The sequence below is a fragment of the Cheilinus undulatus genome, linkage group 10, assembly GCF_018320785.1.
Source record: "Cheilinus undulatus linkage group 10, ASM1832078v1, whole genome shotgun sequence".
NCBI lineage: Eukaryota > Metazoa > Chordata > Actinopteri > Labriformes > Labridae > Cheilinus > Cheilinus undulatus.
Window position 1 is genome coordinate 8,298,186 of NC_054874.1, and position 16,739 is coordinate 8,314,924.

Consider the following 16,739-nt stretch of genomic DNA (forward strand, 5'->3'; position numbering starts at 1 on the left):
CACTATCTTGGGATAAGTTTTTTATCACAAGAAAATTGAATAAATAAGAGAATCTTGAGAAAATGACTGAAATTTACTTGTTTTCAGGAAAATTAAGTAGAATACAAAGTATTGATATATGTCTGCTCAGGGCTTCTGTACATCATAGACTATTTGGCCGTCCTTTTTTTCCAGGCAACCCTTCATGACCCACTTTTGAGTCCCAACTAGGACTCAATGATTGCAATAGTTTTTCTATCCGGATATGCATTGTGATTTTTTCTAATTTAAACAAGAAATTAAACCAAATAAATGAAGTGTTTTTAATGCACATATATTAAATTAATATCCAAAATTAAACCCATTTTTCTGATTGGGTCTTGCAGCTGTTTTTGGATTGTGAATACCTCACTGCAGCCTTTTATGAGGAAGTTTGCCATGCATCTTTTTTGCTAATAATGGTTAATAAAAGTTGCATTTTTGTAAAACTGACTTGAGTCTTTTAAAAAATGTTTCAATCTTGCATATTTTTGGGGTTACTTAAATATCTGGAGGGATCATAAAAGGAAAGAAAGAAAAGATACCCTAAATATAGCAATATATTTTTCCCCAGCACTTTTTCTGAATTTAATCGAGCTTCTGGGGGCTGGATGGGAAGCTGTGGGGAGCCTGGTGTGGTCCCCGGGCCTCCAGTTGATGATCAGTGTATTATGGGATTTTGTCGACATAGTAAAGTGGAATACAATGTGGCATTTTTATTCTGAAATTTAACTGGATATTTCACTTTAGTTTTGGCAAAACTTCCTGCCCCGCTCAATTTGCTTAATGCTGAAATGATGCTCAGGGAAATGGCTTCAGGCAGAAACAGAAGTCCTGCGTATCTGCTTTGGAGGTCTCAGGACTGCTAGAGCTGTGGAGGAGCAGAGATGTACCACAGCAGAGCTGGTGGAAGCTCTCTTTGACTAAACTGAAACCTGTCTGCTTCACTGTGCCGGAGCGAAGACAGATTGAACTCAATCTGGTGGAATAGGGCTAACTGATAAATAGTACTACTAAATCCTCATGTGCATTTTCACCAGAAAAAAGTGGTCTGAGGGGTTAGGTACTTTCTAAAGCAAGGGTCATCAAGGTCATTTGCACAAAGGCCAGATTTAGTCTTGACAGAAACTCTGGGGGCTAGACTTTCAAATACAAAAAAATTGAAATAAGTATTTTGGTCTGATTGAAATACTACAGTAGTGGTATTTGTATTTTCTTTGAAAACACAGGACATTTCTAAACATTACCAGTGAGATCTATGCCTATTATCTATAATGGCCACAAGGAGACAGGCCTGACAACAGTATTGGCTGGGCCCCTGATAATCCCAGTTAATGGGCCCTCCACAATTGTGATTTAGTACTAGTAGAAACTCATTTTTGACACTTTTAACACAGTTTTGATACTTTTTTCCCTCTTAAGCCAATTTTTGCAAGATTTTAACCCCTTTTAAAAACACTTTTCCTGCATGTTTTATCCCCTTTGTGCCACTCTTCTTATTTTGCCACTTTTCTTCTATTTTTGCCACTTTTTCACTCCTTCTCATTACTTTTTTGCACTATATTTTTTATTTGTAACCAATTTTTTATGCTTTTTGCCCCCTTTTTCCTCTTTTACAGATTTTTGACGCATTTAACCTCTTTTCACCACTTTTTCTACTAATTTTTTTCCCTTTGTGCCACCCCACAACCCATTTTTGTGACTCTCTAACCCCTTCTCACCACTTTATTTGCACTTTGCACCACTTCTGCTACTAATTATGACAGTAAATGTCAGTAAACTGATCAAAAGTTTAGTCATTCTAAAATTATTTCAATGTTAATTGTTTTTGGGATGGATTTAACAGCTGCAGACATTTAAAGCCAAAGGATACTCTTAAAACACAACATCTTCTTTCTCTCCTTTTCTGAATTTAATGATTGTTCAGGAAGCTTTGGGGGGCCTGATATGGCATAGAGCGTATGCAGGCCAGCAAGATGGGTCAAGACTGACAGGAGAAAGGCTGTAAACAGGCAGTCATAGAATTACTATTTTGGGCATCCTTTCATGCTCTATACCACCTCTTTTGCATTTCAGCTTATTGCAGTGCCAAGGGACAGCCCTGTCTGTTAATTTCATACCAATTTTAGATTTGTTTACATGCAGCACTGCCTGAATACAGAGAGGAGTTATTGTCCACCTGGACCTTGTGTAGTATTTTTCTAGCATTATTTTACATTCTCCTCTGGTTATTTATCAAAATGACAGCATCAATACTTTCTCAGACAGTCACAAAGTATTAGAAAAACTCCACAAAAATAAATTAAAGTTTAAGGCTGAGCTTTGCAAAAATACAAAATGTTTCCCTCACAAATCCTGTAATTACAGACATAAAGATCCCATTAAAGCCCAAGCAGTAACTCCAGACTTGAAACAGCACATGTAATATGCAGTAACATAGGTGGTTTTAGTGGTGTGAGGAGAATCCAAGCTTCAGTAATGGCAGTATTGATGATCCCATGAATGTAAATAGGAGGAGACATTAAAAGGTGGACACGAACAGAAGACGTAACCTCCTGAAGGTTGATCCCTCGCCTATTTTATTACCCATGAGCATAAAAGCACATGCACATGCATGCACAACATCACCCTCCTGCACAATTCATCTGTGGTAAAGCTAACTGTGATAGGAATATTGCATTAGCACTGTGAAGAAACCTGATCAGTTATACACTCTTAAACAGCAATCTGTTGGCTTCAGGGGAGTAATTACAGTCCAGAGCGGTTTTCTTGATCCTATCAGCTGCTGGAGGAACACCAGTATCACGGATCTGATCTCCTCTATAAAGATATTGGCCTGATTTTCACAAGACGAGCCAAATCATTGCTGCAAGTTGCCCATGTGTACTCAGCTGCCATACTGAAACTAAGATGACACCAATTCTGCCAGTGAAATCAGAGTTGAAGCTGTTCTTGTTTCTCTGGAGCGACAACTCAACTCTTTTCAGACTCACAAAGCCAACGCTTCAGCTCGCCACTGAAGGTAAATCTTCCAAAATCCGGCTTTTCAGAGTTCCATTCTTTAAAAAAGAGTGGAAGTGGATTAAAAAGCACCTTTCGCTTAAGCTTAAGATAAAGTACACTCATTTGTTTGGGAATAAATTGGAGCGCTTAAGCTAGTGGAAAAAACCCTCCACAAATACCAAAAACAAATAGACACACCCACACAGGGTAGACATTAGAGCCAGTGGAGCACGCACAGAAACACTCACATCACAGAGTAGTTAATGACACAGCTCAATGGAGGGAAACCTCACTGCAGTGGTTATTTACCAAAGGCATTATGCCTGCTTAATGGATGAAAAGGCATGGGTGTGAGCCAAGTACATATCCAACAGGAGTGTACTAAAACATACACATGTAAGTACAACAGCAGACTCACTCTTTCAGTCTGTAACTAATGAAATAACGTCAAGTTTAAAGGCTGATACCTGTAACAGCACCTCACAAGACTATTTAAAATGGATAAAAAATATGCACAATTTAAATTTATTTGACAAAAATTAAAATTGCAATCAATGTATACAGCACTACTAAAAAACATGAATGAAAACATTGAATATGGGGTCTCAAAAAGTTAAGATTTCTGAGCTTCAGTGCAGGAAACACAGGCTGCAGCTCTGTTCATAATAAAATCATCCCTATTCTAATTACACAGAGTTCCAAATTAACATGCAAGTGATATTTTTCTCAGATTTTCCTAAATATTCGATGCAAATGACAGTCAGTATAATCTTCGAGTCATCAACCATTAGAGCATAATTCAAATTTTAGTGAACAAACCTCCCAATGATAATAATTTTTAAAGAAAACAAACTCAAAATGCACTGTTCCACATTTTTATGCTCAACAGAGTTTCAAAACATTTTATAGGTTCTAAAGAACTAAAAATGGTCATTTGTTGAATTTGCAACATGAGGAGGTCATATTTACGGAAATCAAAAGCTATTTCAATCAAAAATATCTTAACAGGTCAGGTTACATGTTAACATAGGACCCTTTCTTTGATATCACCTTCACAATTGTTGCATCCAATGAACTTGTGAGTTTTTGGAGAGTTTCTGCTTGAATTTCATTGCAAGATGTCAGAATATCCTCCCAGAGCTGCAGTTTTGATGTGAACTGCCTCCCACCCTCATAGATCTTTAGCTTAAGGGTGCTCCAAAGGTTCTCAATAGGGTTGAGGTCAAGGGAGGATGGGGGCCACACCATGAGTTTCTCTCCTTTTATGCCCATAGCAGCCAATGACACAGAGGTATTCTTTGCAGCATGAGATGGTGCATTGTCATGCATGACGATAATTTTACTACGGAAGACACTGTTCTTTTTTTTGTACCATGGAAGAAAGTGGTCAGTCAGAAACTCTATGTACTTTGCAGAGGTCATTTTCACATCTTCAGGGACCCTAAAGGGGCCTACCAGCCCTCTCCCTATGATTCCAGCCAAAACTTGCTGGCGTTGCAGCCTTGCTGGGACATGATAGCCATCCACCAACCATCCACTCTATCCATCTGGACCATCCAGGGTTACACAGCACTCACCAGTGAACAAGACTGTTTGAAAATAAGTCTTCATGTATTTCTGGGCCCACAGCAACTGTTTCTGCTTGTGAGCATTGGTTAGGGGTGGCTGAATAGTAGGTGTATGCACGACTGCGAGCCTCTGGAGGATCCTACACCTTTAGGTTGGTGGGACTCCAGAGGCACCAGCAGCTTCAAATACCTGTTTGCTGCTTTGTAATGGCATTTTAGCAGCTGCTCTCTTAATGTGATGAATTTGTCTGTCAGAAACCTTCCTCATTATGCCTTTATCTGCATGAACCTGTCTGTGCTCTGAATCAGCCACAAATTTCTTCACAGTATGATGATCACACTTAAGTTTTCGTGAAATATCTAATATTTTCATACCTTGTCCAATGCATTGCACTATTTGATGCTTTTCAGCAGCAGAGATCCTTTTTCTTTCCCATATTGCTTGAAACCTGGGGCCCGCTTAATAATGTGGAATGTCCTTAAGTAGTTTTCCTTTAATTGGGCTCACCAGGCAAGCTAATTATCACAGATTTCTGAGACTGATTTCAGTGATCCAAAGAGGCCTGGGACACAATGCCATCTATGAGTTTCATTGAAAAACAAAAATTTGAATGTTTGACACTAAAATACAATTTGCATAACAATGTGGAATGCGGTGTAAAGATGCCAGGGTTGCTTTTTGTAAACACAATCCCAAGATGAAAAACTATAAGAAATACAAGGATTTTTTTCCCTTTTTTCCTGTTTTTTTTTTTGTTTGTTTGTTTGTTTTTTAATTAAAGTGACATTACTGCAACACACATATTCCTAAAGCCCCAGTTGTCCTGAAGAAAAAAAATGTGACGACTTCCACTGATGTAGGTCTCCTGGTCCTGCCTAAAACTCCACAAATGTATTTGTGGCTGATGGAGGCCAATATTTAAAATAGATATATTGGATATGTCTCCTTTTATTTCTAGCAAATAGCTGCTGCTTACTGTGTATCATGGGTGCCTTTAGTGAGAATGTAATGGCTGATTTTTGCAGCGTCTCCTCCACAAGATGCATCACCATCACTGGAGTTTAACTGGCCGTTTAATTTAGCTTGAAAGAGCCCGTAAACCTCAGTGCTAACCTGATAAATGTCTCCACCCCAGGAGCCCTGAACTTGCCGTTTTACACCCTCACATGGAGCAGTCTAGATGAGACTCAACCAGCGCCTTTGTGACTCACACTAATTCAAATATGACCCATCAGGAGATTAATAACACCGCTTCAATGGCACCTCGTGAGATATACAGGCATCTCTGAGCTAAAGGTCTATAAATGTACTCACATCTGAGACGTGACCAGAAAAGTCTGCTTTGGAAGGAATTTTTCACTACCTTGAAACAGGAATAAGATTGGTGCCCTGCCACCTTTAAAAGGCCACACAGGAAAGACAGGATAGTAAAGTGAAATACATATTAATTGGTTCTTCTTCTCCCACACATTGACGCCGATGGAGGAATTTATTTTCACTGGTGCATTCTGCCTCTCCCACACATGTGCACTCTTTTCTCACTCCACCATTCTCACACTCCCTCCATCTCTTTCTTTATATATGCTCACACAGAACACCAAGTGATGCACAGTGGCATGCACATATGGCACATGTATGTGGGACTATCAGAAGAAATAAAACATCAGCTTAAACCTAAACACACATGCATTTATAATTTGGTACTCATCTGAATTTGTGTCAAATGTAAATGAACTATGCATGTAAATCAGATGGGTTCTGTTTATCAGATCACAAACACTCACCATTCACTCAGCTTCCCATTCATGCATGCACATTACACACACACGTGTAGAATAATGAGAGGCTTCTATATCCCAGCAGCAGGGCTTCGTCCCCCCTCACCCACTCTACGTCATCTGTTGTCTCTCCGCTCTTCATTGGGAATCTCCCTCCAAAGCTGGCTTGCTATTGGCTGGTTTATGCGTAGCTTCGAGGCAGCACTTTGCCACCATAGCAGCAATCCCAGCAAGACAGGCGCTATTAGGCAGCCAGCAACACATTCAATTCAATTCCCTTTCTAATTTAGCTGAAAGAGAAGCTCTACAACCCTCCCCCCAACTGCATCCTGACCATTTTAGACACAGCCTATATGGTGTGTTTTTTTCAAGAGAGGGGGTGGTATACATGTGCAGAGATGATACAGTATAAAGGCTTTTATGCTCTTAACATTCATCAGAAATATCACTCATATACAAAAAAATCATATGAAATGCTAACTGAGTGCATGCAAAGCTGTTAGAAATGTTCAGATTGTACTGATGATTGTCTGAATTTGGCTTGGTGTTCTTACACCAGCTTTAAGTTCTACAGCACAGGACTATTTTACTTGGCTTTAGCTGGTGTGCATTAGTGTTGGGCAGTAAACCAGTATTGTTATGTCAAAGTGCAAACAGGAGGCATAACTGGTGTCAAAGATGGCTCCAACTACCCCTCACGTATTGAGTAAATAAGACCCCTACATAGCAGTGTGGTATATGACAGACAACAGCTAGAGTCCCATCATCAGCACATTTCACTCTGACACTAAAGAGAAGCTAGGTAACTAACCAAACATCACCCCATCCATCCATTTTCTATACCACTTATCCCGTTGAGGGTCGCAGGGGGCTAGAGCCTATTCCAGCTGTCACTGGGTGAGAGACGAACTGGTTGCCTGTCAATCGCAGGGCTGACATATTGAGACAGACAACCAGGCACGCTCACATTCACACCTACGGCCAATTTAGAGTGATCAATTAACCTAGTGAGCATGTCTTTGGTGGTGGGAGGAAGCCGAAGTACCCGGAGAGAACCCACGCATGCACTGGGAGAAAATGCAAACTCCACATAGAAAGGCCCTGACTGGGAAGCAAACCAGGAACCTTTTTGCTATGAGGCAACATCGCTAAATCCTGCACCGTCGTGCAGCCCCAAATATCACCCAGTGTTATTAATGCAAAGCTATCTTTCCACTTCAGGTCTGATGTCTGTAATAACAGCAATATACAGCGAGTGTCCTCGCTTTGCAAAGTGTCTCTGATCTGTCGGTCTGTGGCTTTAACTCAAGCTGTGAGATGGAATGGATTGACTATGTTTGTCTTCAGCCCAACTCTGCAGCAATTTGTATTATGACAGCTTGAACAACTGTTTAAAGACGTGTTCTGACTGATTACTCATTCATTAATGTCCATGATGATCCAAAGAAGTGGGCCAAGGTATTAAACAACATTAAACAACAGCGCTAAAAAGTGTACTTGTCAGCCACCCTTTCTGTGCAAGTTTAAAAATAAGAGGACCTCAAGCAGATCAATGGGAGACACCACAAGTTGAAATTACACATAAGAATACAATGTTAACACCAACACAATAAAATCTTAATAAAAGCCGAATTCAGACCCATTTAGTTTGCCTGGAGATTTCTTAGCACTGCCCAAATCTCTTAATTTAAGTTGGAGGGTTTAGTACCAGTGTAGATCTGCTGTTTTTAGATGCTATTGGCATTGTTAAGAAAAGTCATTCCAGTAATAAACATCATACAGAGAAAACACACTAAGATTACTGTGCTTGCCTTCAGTTTCAGGCAGCATGCATGGCACCCATGGTGCCAAAAACCTCAGCAAAAAATGATAGTTTAGCAGCAATACCAAAACTTTACTGCTGCTTCTTTATGCTAGGAGAGCCTTTAACAACAGGATCAAAGTTCAGATTACAGGGGAGCAAAGGGGAGATCAGCCTCAAATTAAATGTTTAGGGGGTGCTCTAAAAAATTGTCCACATGAAGGTCATTTTATTTTATGTACATTAAAGTCCCACTAAAGTGAAATCCAAACTTGTGTCTAAACATGGTAGAAATTGTGGAGTAAGGTTGCTGTAAACATTTGAAAACACTGAGATCTATGTGTGACTGAATTTTGGATTTAAACCATTAGAAAGTTGCTCACATTTTTATTGGCTGCTGTTATTTGAGCAGGGCAAAAATCTGAGCCCATGACATTACTGCTCCATATGGGGAATAACCCCGCCCCCCTAACACTCCAATGATATAAAATCACAGAGCAGTTGATCTCAATACAGTCTGTTGTTACCTGATGTCACTGCCTTTATTGAAAGCTAACAGCCAGCTACATGCCGTGTTTTTGTTCATTGTGAGGTCATTTCCCAAATTTGTCAGCCACAGTGGTCATTAACAGCATCATAACAGAGAGATTTGTGCCAGAAAACAGTGAATTTAATCCCTGACTTCTGTCTCTGCTTTGGCACAGAGCCAGGCAACTGTGCTCTGATCAGGAGCATTTTTTAAAATCTGATATGACGTATTTCTCATGAGTGGGCGTGGCTTCAGCTCATTCAACCGACACGTCCACACCATCGTAGAGCAGATTTTACTGCCTCATTTTTCATGATTTGAAGCTTAATTTTAAAAACCTAGAGATGTTTAATCATGACTGAACTTTGGCCTGGTGGTTCATTACACAGTGGCCTGTCATGCAACAAAACCAAATACATATTTTATACAAATTTACAGGGAGTTTAAGTTTCCTGACATATAAAACCAAAAGTAAAAATGTCAATGTTGTTTGTTTACTTGTTCGTTACATAGTAAATTAACATTTGACCATCTGTCCTCACAAATCAACAAACCTCTGCATCTATTTCTCATTAATGTGTGGCAGTGCTGAACTGAAATAAGACCCAGAATTATGTTCTTATCAGTAAGTTGGCGTTTTTCTAAAGGATTTTGTGGGTATAACAGCGTGTTTCCTGGCATTGTCTGTTTTTTTATGTATTTTTTACTTAAGCTGTTGTTATTGTGCCTTAATGGCAGGTTGCTGAGAGCATTAACTCCTTGCTGCAGAAGTGTCAGAATGACTGTTAACTCTGATGTTGACCACGCTGCACTTATATATGCATATGCAGTGTATGTGACTTGGAACACCGTTGTGCACAGCGGAAAATGGGGCGCCACTGTTTAATTTGGACACTGAACAGGATCCATCTTTATTAAGACTCCTGCAGCTTGCTGCATGTGCTTAATTAATGACAACAATGCTTCTATCAGAATCACTTACTGGGAACTGTGGACTGCTGGGGTGCTATGTTAAATACAGTGTATGAATGCATGTGTGGGGAGGGGTTGAAGGAGCGTTTTATTTCAATTATTTCATATACTCCCCCTAGGCATGCTTAGCTCAGGAAACCCCCATGGATATGTTGTCAAACAAATGTTAGCGCTCATTTAAATGTAATTATAGGCAGTCCACACAATCACGCACGTAATTCACTACAGTGATTATGCTGTCATTCTCTAGTTTTACTAATACAACACTGGAAAAGAGCTATTTTTCTCAGTGTTAATGCGACACAGAATAGTATCATTTTTAATGAACAGATCTGGAATGATCAATATTTTTCTGTTAAGCGCCACTCTGCTGGTTACTGTAAGGCTGATCAGTAAAACCACACGATTTACCTTAATTTAAACCAACGTGAAACTATCAGACACATTCCTATAGAAATTTGAAGTATATGACATTATAATTTTAGAAATGGTCCTTTAATGTCTATATATGGAATCTAAAGGCATATTTTCTAGAATCTAAAACTAATGTATGGATAAAAAGAAATTAGCAATGCCTCTTTCCCCATATCTAATCGAATAACCATTTTCAATTACTGACATAAGTGTCTCTATCAGAACTAATGCCTGTTGAGAGCTTGCACATTAACCCTGCCTATTAATGTATTTGTGTTTGCTAGTAAGACAGACTGCGATCTGCGGAAATGAGAGAGCAAAAGGCCAGATTTCTTTCTTCCTTCAGCACATTACTGCCTAAGTGTATAATGGGTAATTTGTCAGTGGCAGCTGCAGAACAAAAAAGCTACAAGATCATTAGGCTCTCTTTGCTGTTTTCAAGCTTGTTTCCATCAATCACCATTGTGTCTGCCAACCGAGACCTTTAGCATCCAGAACAATCTTTACTAATTTGACTCTGAGGGCTGTCTGTTAACACTGAACGTGTGCGTCGGCATGCCCTCTGGGTGCTCATCCGCGCAGCCTGTCAATCTCCTCAGAGACGCCTGCTGCACACTACAATGGTGGCATTTGGGAGGAAGACTCACAGGGACATTGTTCAGTCTGAAACTGAATTATTCATTACCTCACAAGTTTAATCAAAGATGAGGATCCAGCTGCCATGAGCGGATCTGTCACTGCCCCGCCCGCTTTCACAGCCCTTGAACTTTTTATCAATACTGAATTATATCTGAAAATGATGCTGTTTTCTCATCATGCTCAGGATGATTGCACAGTGGGAGTGATGCACATTTCCATGAAAAGAAATACATATTAAAGCAAATAACACCTGCTTCAATGTACACATCTATTTCCCTTTAACATATTAATGTTTTCTCCTTTGTAGATGTCAGATGTTGGACAGGACTGAACATTTCACTCTGCTTACAGCCGGACAAGAGGGTCAGGCAAAAGGATGGAAACAGAGATGAACACATCCATAAGGTGAGACACTTACTGATGTGTACAGGAAGCCCTCACTGTTCATAGCCAGATAGAGTTTGGTCTGCACCCCCTGGATGGCCACCACTCGCAGCCCCACTGGAATAAGGTTGAACATGGCTGGAGAGAGACAGAAAAGAGAATCAAAGGGTTAAAAAAAGGTACACTTTCATCTCCATAACAATAAAGATATTTTGTAGATAATAAATAATGCACTGTAGGCAGTCATAAGATTGTATTAGGAGTAAATATGGGTAGAGAGAGTGAGGGAAGATATGCACCAAACAGGACCAGGATTCAGTCCTGCAACTAGTGCGTTAAGGACCTAAGCCTCTGTATATGGATTCATGCACAACCAAGTGAGATAATCTGGTGCTTTTATTTGTAAAGGGACCATGTTTAGAATTTAACATAAATGTTGTTTTTTGATGCATTATGCACCAGAGTAAGCTTTAAAAACTAACAATATCTTGCAATCATAAAATATGAGCAAAGTGCAAACCTAAATCTTATTTCCCATAATTCATATCCCTAGGGATGTTCGGATACCATTTTTTCCTTCCCGATATGGTTCCGATGCCAAGGTGTTGGGTATCTGCTGATACAGAGTACTGGTCCGATGCGTGTGTGAACTTTCTGGACTAACTGCGCAGACTAGCAAATTATTTTAGACCTATGTTTGGCTCAACAAATAGAATCATAATGTGTCTAATCTAAAGTTATAGTAATACAGGGGGCTGCATGACAGGCTCTCTCTATCTCTATATATATTAGCAAACCCTCACAAAGGGTACAAAATATGGCGGTTAACATTTGCGTTAGCATTCAAGCTAGCGGTAATAAACAATCAGAATTCAGTTCAAATGGATAAAAAGACATTCAATGCCACATTTACTGGTGTCAATCTAATATTTAAAGTCCTCAAAAGATGCAAGATGCAACGATTTATGGTTCAGAAGTTATTTATCTTTTGATAAACTGTGTCACATCTTGTTGTGTATGACAACGCGGGTCTGGAAGGCATTTTAACGATCACATTCAAAGGAAAACTGTCACACAGCCACAATTCTTTGCTGCTGCAGTGGGTCCTTTGGTTCTTTTTCGGTGCTCTAAAAACGGTAGCCCATGTTTGCAGTGCTTTCTGGCAGCACAGAAGAATTGGTTTCCAGTTTATAGCGCTAACATTTAGTATGGCTTAAAGAAGCAAAATGTGAAGCTAAACCAAACGGTATCGGATCGGTGTGTCGCCGATACCAACACCTGCATTTTAAGCATTATCAGATGTATTTCCGATACTGGTATCGGAATCTGAACAACCCTACATATACCTCATATATAAAACTAAACAAAATGCAAGCTATGCAGAGCAAGGTACTAAACAACAACATCACATGGTCAAGCCAACAAAAATGAATGCATTCAGATCCAGCTGTGTTTATAATCCCTAACACTTGTGTATGAAATTTTTAAAGATATGAGATCGCCATATATTCAAAAACTCTGAGGTTCTGCCTGTACATTTGTAGTAAATATTGTCTACTACAAGTCACCTTGAAAGTTCATCCCACCAGTTGGCCAATGCTGGGGGTTTGGATGCCTTTTAATTTAAGGTTATGCATTTCCTTCCTGCTGGTAAAACAAGATCTTTGTACCTGCTTTCATATTTATTCCCCTTGCCTTAAGAGAAAGTTTAAAGCTAATTTACATCTGCTGCCCTTGGCAATTAAAATGAGACAAGCTCCAAGTTTAAATATGCTTGTTTTAAAAATAAGGCTTTCTGTTTTACTGTTTTCCATGATGATATGAAAATGTGAGGTGAGTTCATCACAAAGGTCACCCGAGAGACAGGACTTAAAAATGTAACCTAGCGTTAATTCATGCTGGTAGTTTCACGGTGCACGGTAGTCATACGCCCAGCTGTGATTAGCAGACGGTCAGCTGATCCAAATTATCGCCTCCCAGCTCCCACAGCCAATCACAGATCTATCTCTCAACTCAGTGGTCCATTTCAATATGACACACTTCTCACTAATCCCTGCTTGCATTAATGCTGATGCACCATGCTGCTGCTGCAAGCAAATCTTAACCTCCTCCACCCCAGCCTCCTCCTTTATAGCATAAAGCTTGTTGCTCCCTCATATTGAGACTCATCCTACTATGTTTTAATTGCTTTTGAACTCATTTTTATTGTATTCAATACATACTGTCATAACTTTATATGGGGGTTTCTAGCCTTGCGATCCCTGGAAAGTCAAAGCATGCAGCTTTATTAACACAGGGAGCTTCTTCAGAGCAGAAACTTCTCGGCCAAGTAAAACTGCATATCCATTGTGCAATAAAATGGTTGTACCATGATTAATTTCTTGTTCCATGGTCCCTTTAAGCATATTAGATACATTTTACACAGACAGAATTTGAGGATGACACAGTGAGCCAAAAAACAGCTTAAATCTAGACAGGGACAGAATAAACCCAGCAGTTTAACTCTGTGTTTTTTTACTGTTACTGCACAAGACAGAATGTAATATTCCCCATTAAGGTGTTAGAATAGTTGTTATTTCTCTCTCTCAGGATGGAAGAGTGAGTTGACAAAAACAGACCACAAATAGAGAGGTACGACATAAGCTCAGGGACTCAGTCGCTCTCTCCCAGGAGTGTTTCATAAAGCAAATGATCAAAATCAGAAACAAGAGGCAGACACAGAGAGAAGGATGAAGCTGCTCACTATGTCGGCTTTTCACAGACATTCACAGATACTGCAGGCATTGTTTTGCAAGTATTGCAAATGCAACACTTGAGATCTTAAAGAAAGAAAATATGTAAACAAATCTGCTGCCAAATAACAAAATGTGATGATGAGAGTGTTATCTTCTACAAGCTGGCACTATAAGCCAGATTCAATGCAGCATTGCAGAAAACTCTGGCACACCTCTGTATATAGACGTCCTACTCATGCTCAAACACGCATCCAAACCTGCGTGTGACTGAGTATGAGTCGTGAGTGTAAGAGAGCCAGCGGCAGCCCAGCTGGTCAATGAGGTACACCTCTACCTAATTACTGTCTGCCTGTGTCTGTGTATGAGTGTGTCTGTTTCATAAGATGCTGGCAGGAAACCTACAGGCGGAACAGAGGGAAGCACATGAACATCCACCTGAAAGTCTGTAGTCGTGCTTCTGTCCCAAAAAAGGAAAGCACTCGCCTTTTATTCCGACTATTGTTGGACTTCCTCCCAAACAGTGATGCCATCACCACTGCTGAGGATTTTTTTTTTTGTTTTTGATTTCACAAAATGCAATACAGTCCAGAGAAAAATCATCAGATTCAACTCACGTCTGAAAATGCTCCTCTTTGTCACATAAGAGTGGGGTGTTCCACGTTTAGACCCATGTGAGAGGAGGAATTAAACTTCAATTTCACATCAGTTAAGCTGTGAGTCAGAGGACACCCGTACTATTACTCCTCTTGTCGACCACTTAGTAGATCCCTATCTGCAGACTCCTTTGAAAGAGGTGCACTGTAGAGGCTTTTTCACAGGCGGTTTCATCTGCTTATATCCCTTTATCACTGCAGAACTCCTTTTCTCTGGGCTTTTATTGTAAACAAAGGCTGTTGGAATGCATAATGCATCTACTTAGAGGAGTAAACAGGCTTCCTGACATATTCCTTGTTAATGGGAAAGGCGGAGAAGTCCCAGAACCACTCACTTTGTGGTTCTCTATCCTCCCTTTCTCTCTGCTTCCCATTCCTAGCTTTCCAAAGTCTATACCTGCATGGTTCATAAAACCAACATATCTATGCTAATATTTTCAGTGGTATGTTTCAGATTATTTCATGTTCAGAGTTTATTGAAAAAATTGACAAAACACTCAGAATTCTGCACAGCCAATAACGTTTCCATTTTATTGATAAAATTTAGACTGTGTAGGTATATGCTTGCAATTTGATAATGGAAAACAAGAAATTGCCCTGCATTGGATACCTAGGATTCTGACATTTCATTGAGATGGAACTGCTATTATTTAATTGAATTTCAGGTATCATCATAACCCCAGTAAACTAATGCTTTTTTTGCACTGGCAAGACCCATTTTCTGTACAAAAACAATGCACTTCCATATTTTTAGTGCCCAGCATCCTATGTAATAGCTGTGCAATAACATTTTCAGCATCAGCTGTTTACTCTAGCTGTGCTCTTGGTGCCTTTCCCTCAGCGACCAGTCAAAATCAAGACTGGGAAGGAAATCTAATATCATTTTGGTTGGAAGATAAGGTAGAGGAGAAACCAATTCAGCTTGGTTTTTAAAACATAATTTCCAGGTCGAGTGCCAGCACATAATTCTCTTACACTGGTTTTAAATTTTCTTGGTGATCTCTGGTGCAAAAAGATGAAATGTTGGATAAGGGGAATTTAAAAACAATCCTAATAGTCTCCACAGGGGAAGTAAAAGTGGTGCATGCTTTTTTTAATAACCTAGCAATGGAAAGTCTGAAAAAGTGGTCATCTATCCTGACATGCCTGGACTGTTTAACATGCCCATGGCATCTGATATATTTCACATCCATCTGGGAATGCCCCATAGATGGTATGTGGGAAGGATAGAACCACAAAAAAAGAAAACTAATTAGAAGACTGTTGTATACATTATGGGCCAATCAGAGCAACATACGTATGGCATAGTTGACTTGTGCTGCAGAAGAGGAGTAAACTACATAACATGAGCAGGACAGGCAGCTGTTAAGTCATTACAAGATTCTTCACTATCAGTGTAGTCAGATGAAGAGCAACAATAACTCTTTCACTATGAAAAGGCAGTATTCATGCAGTTCAATGAAGTCCTATGGATGTTCTTATTATTTTCCTTCTCAGTTCCACATCTGCCATGCAGCTCACAGGCTGAAATGGACCTGTTTTGTGCACATATGAAGGTTTTTGAAGAGAAAAGAGACATTTACAATTGCCTTTATAACTCTGTGCTCAAGCACATTTGCCTTAACCTCTCGCAGACTATGCATGAGTAGGGAAGAACGGGGTTTGTTGTCACACGGGTTGGTTGTCACACTTATTATATCTCACCACCAGAGGTTGCTGTCTTCCAAAATTTGTTACGGAAATTTCCACAATTGGGACCAAATTCATTTCAGAGGTTACTTTTGGCACAAGCTGCATGCAAACAAAACAGTGCAACACCAGCTGTGGCGCTTCAGCAACCAAGCTGCATGTTAGCAGCATAGCTCTTAGGCTATGCTTCATAGGCTTTACAATAGCAGAGGAACCAAGAAGCAAATGTGTCCTCTGAGGAAATGAGTAAAAGCGGAGGGATTATGGGTGCAGCATGATGACCAAGGAATAGTTCAAGACAACGCTTCCATGCGCTAAACAAAAAAAGTTGCATCAAAACACCATCCAGTGCTACATGCCGACACATAGTAACTGTGAAAGATGTTATCTTAGAGAAAGGTACAAAATTAAACATTTAGTTGGTCTGGAATGAAAGAAGTTCCTGCTTTCAGTCATTGTCACTTATTCACATGCCTCTGTTTTCCTGCTCTGCTAATCAGCTAATATGGTTGTTTACTCACTTAAGTTCTAAGCCAATCCTGTTCTGCCACAACC

The 16,739-nt window shown here is 39.8% G+C and overlaps 1 protein-coding gene across 5 annotated transcripts in view; it reads right to left on the reverse strand.

Moving 5' to 3' along the window:
• The window catches only part of fgf13a (fibroblast growth factor 13a), a 199,274-nt gene that overhangs the window by 20,266 nt on the left and 162,269 nt on the right, over positions 1-16,739 (reverse strand). For all 5 annotated transcript variants that reach the window (XM_041796886.1, XM_041796887.1, XM_041796889.1 and 2 more), the window contains one exon: positions 11,142-11,245. In XM_041796886.1, coding sequence (XP_041652820.1) covers positions 11,142-11,245 — 104 coding nt within the window. The remainder of the gene's footprint in view (positions 1-11,141; positions 11,246-16,739) is intronic.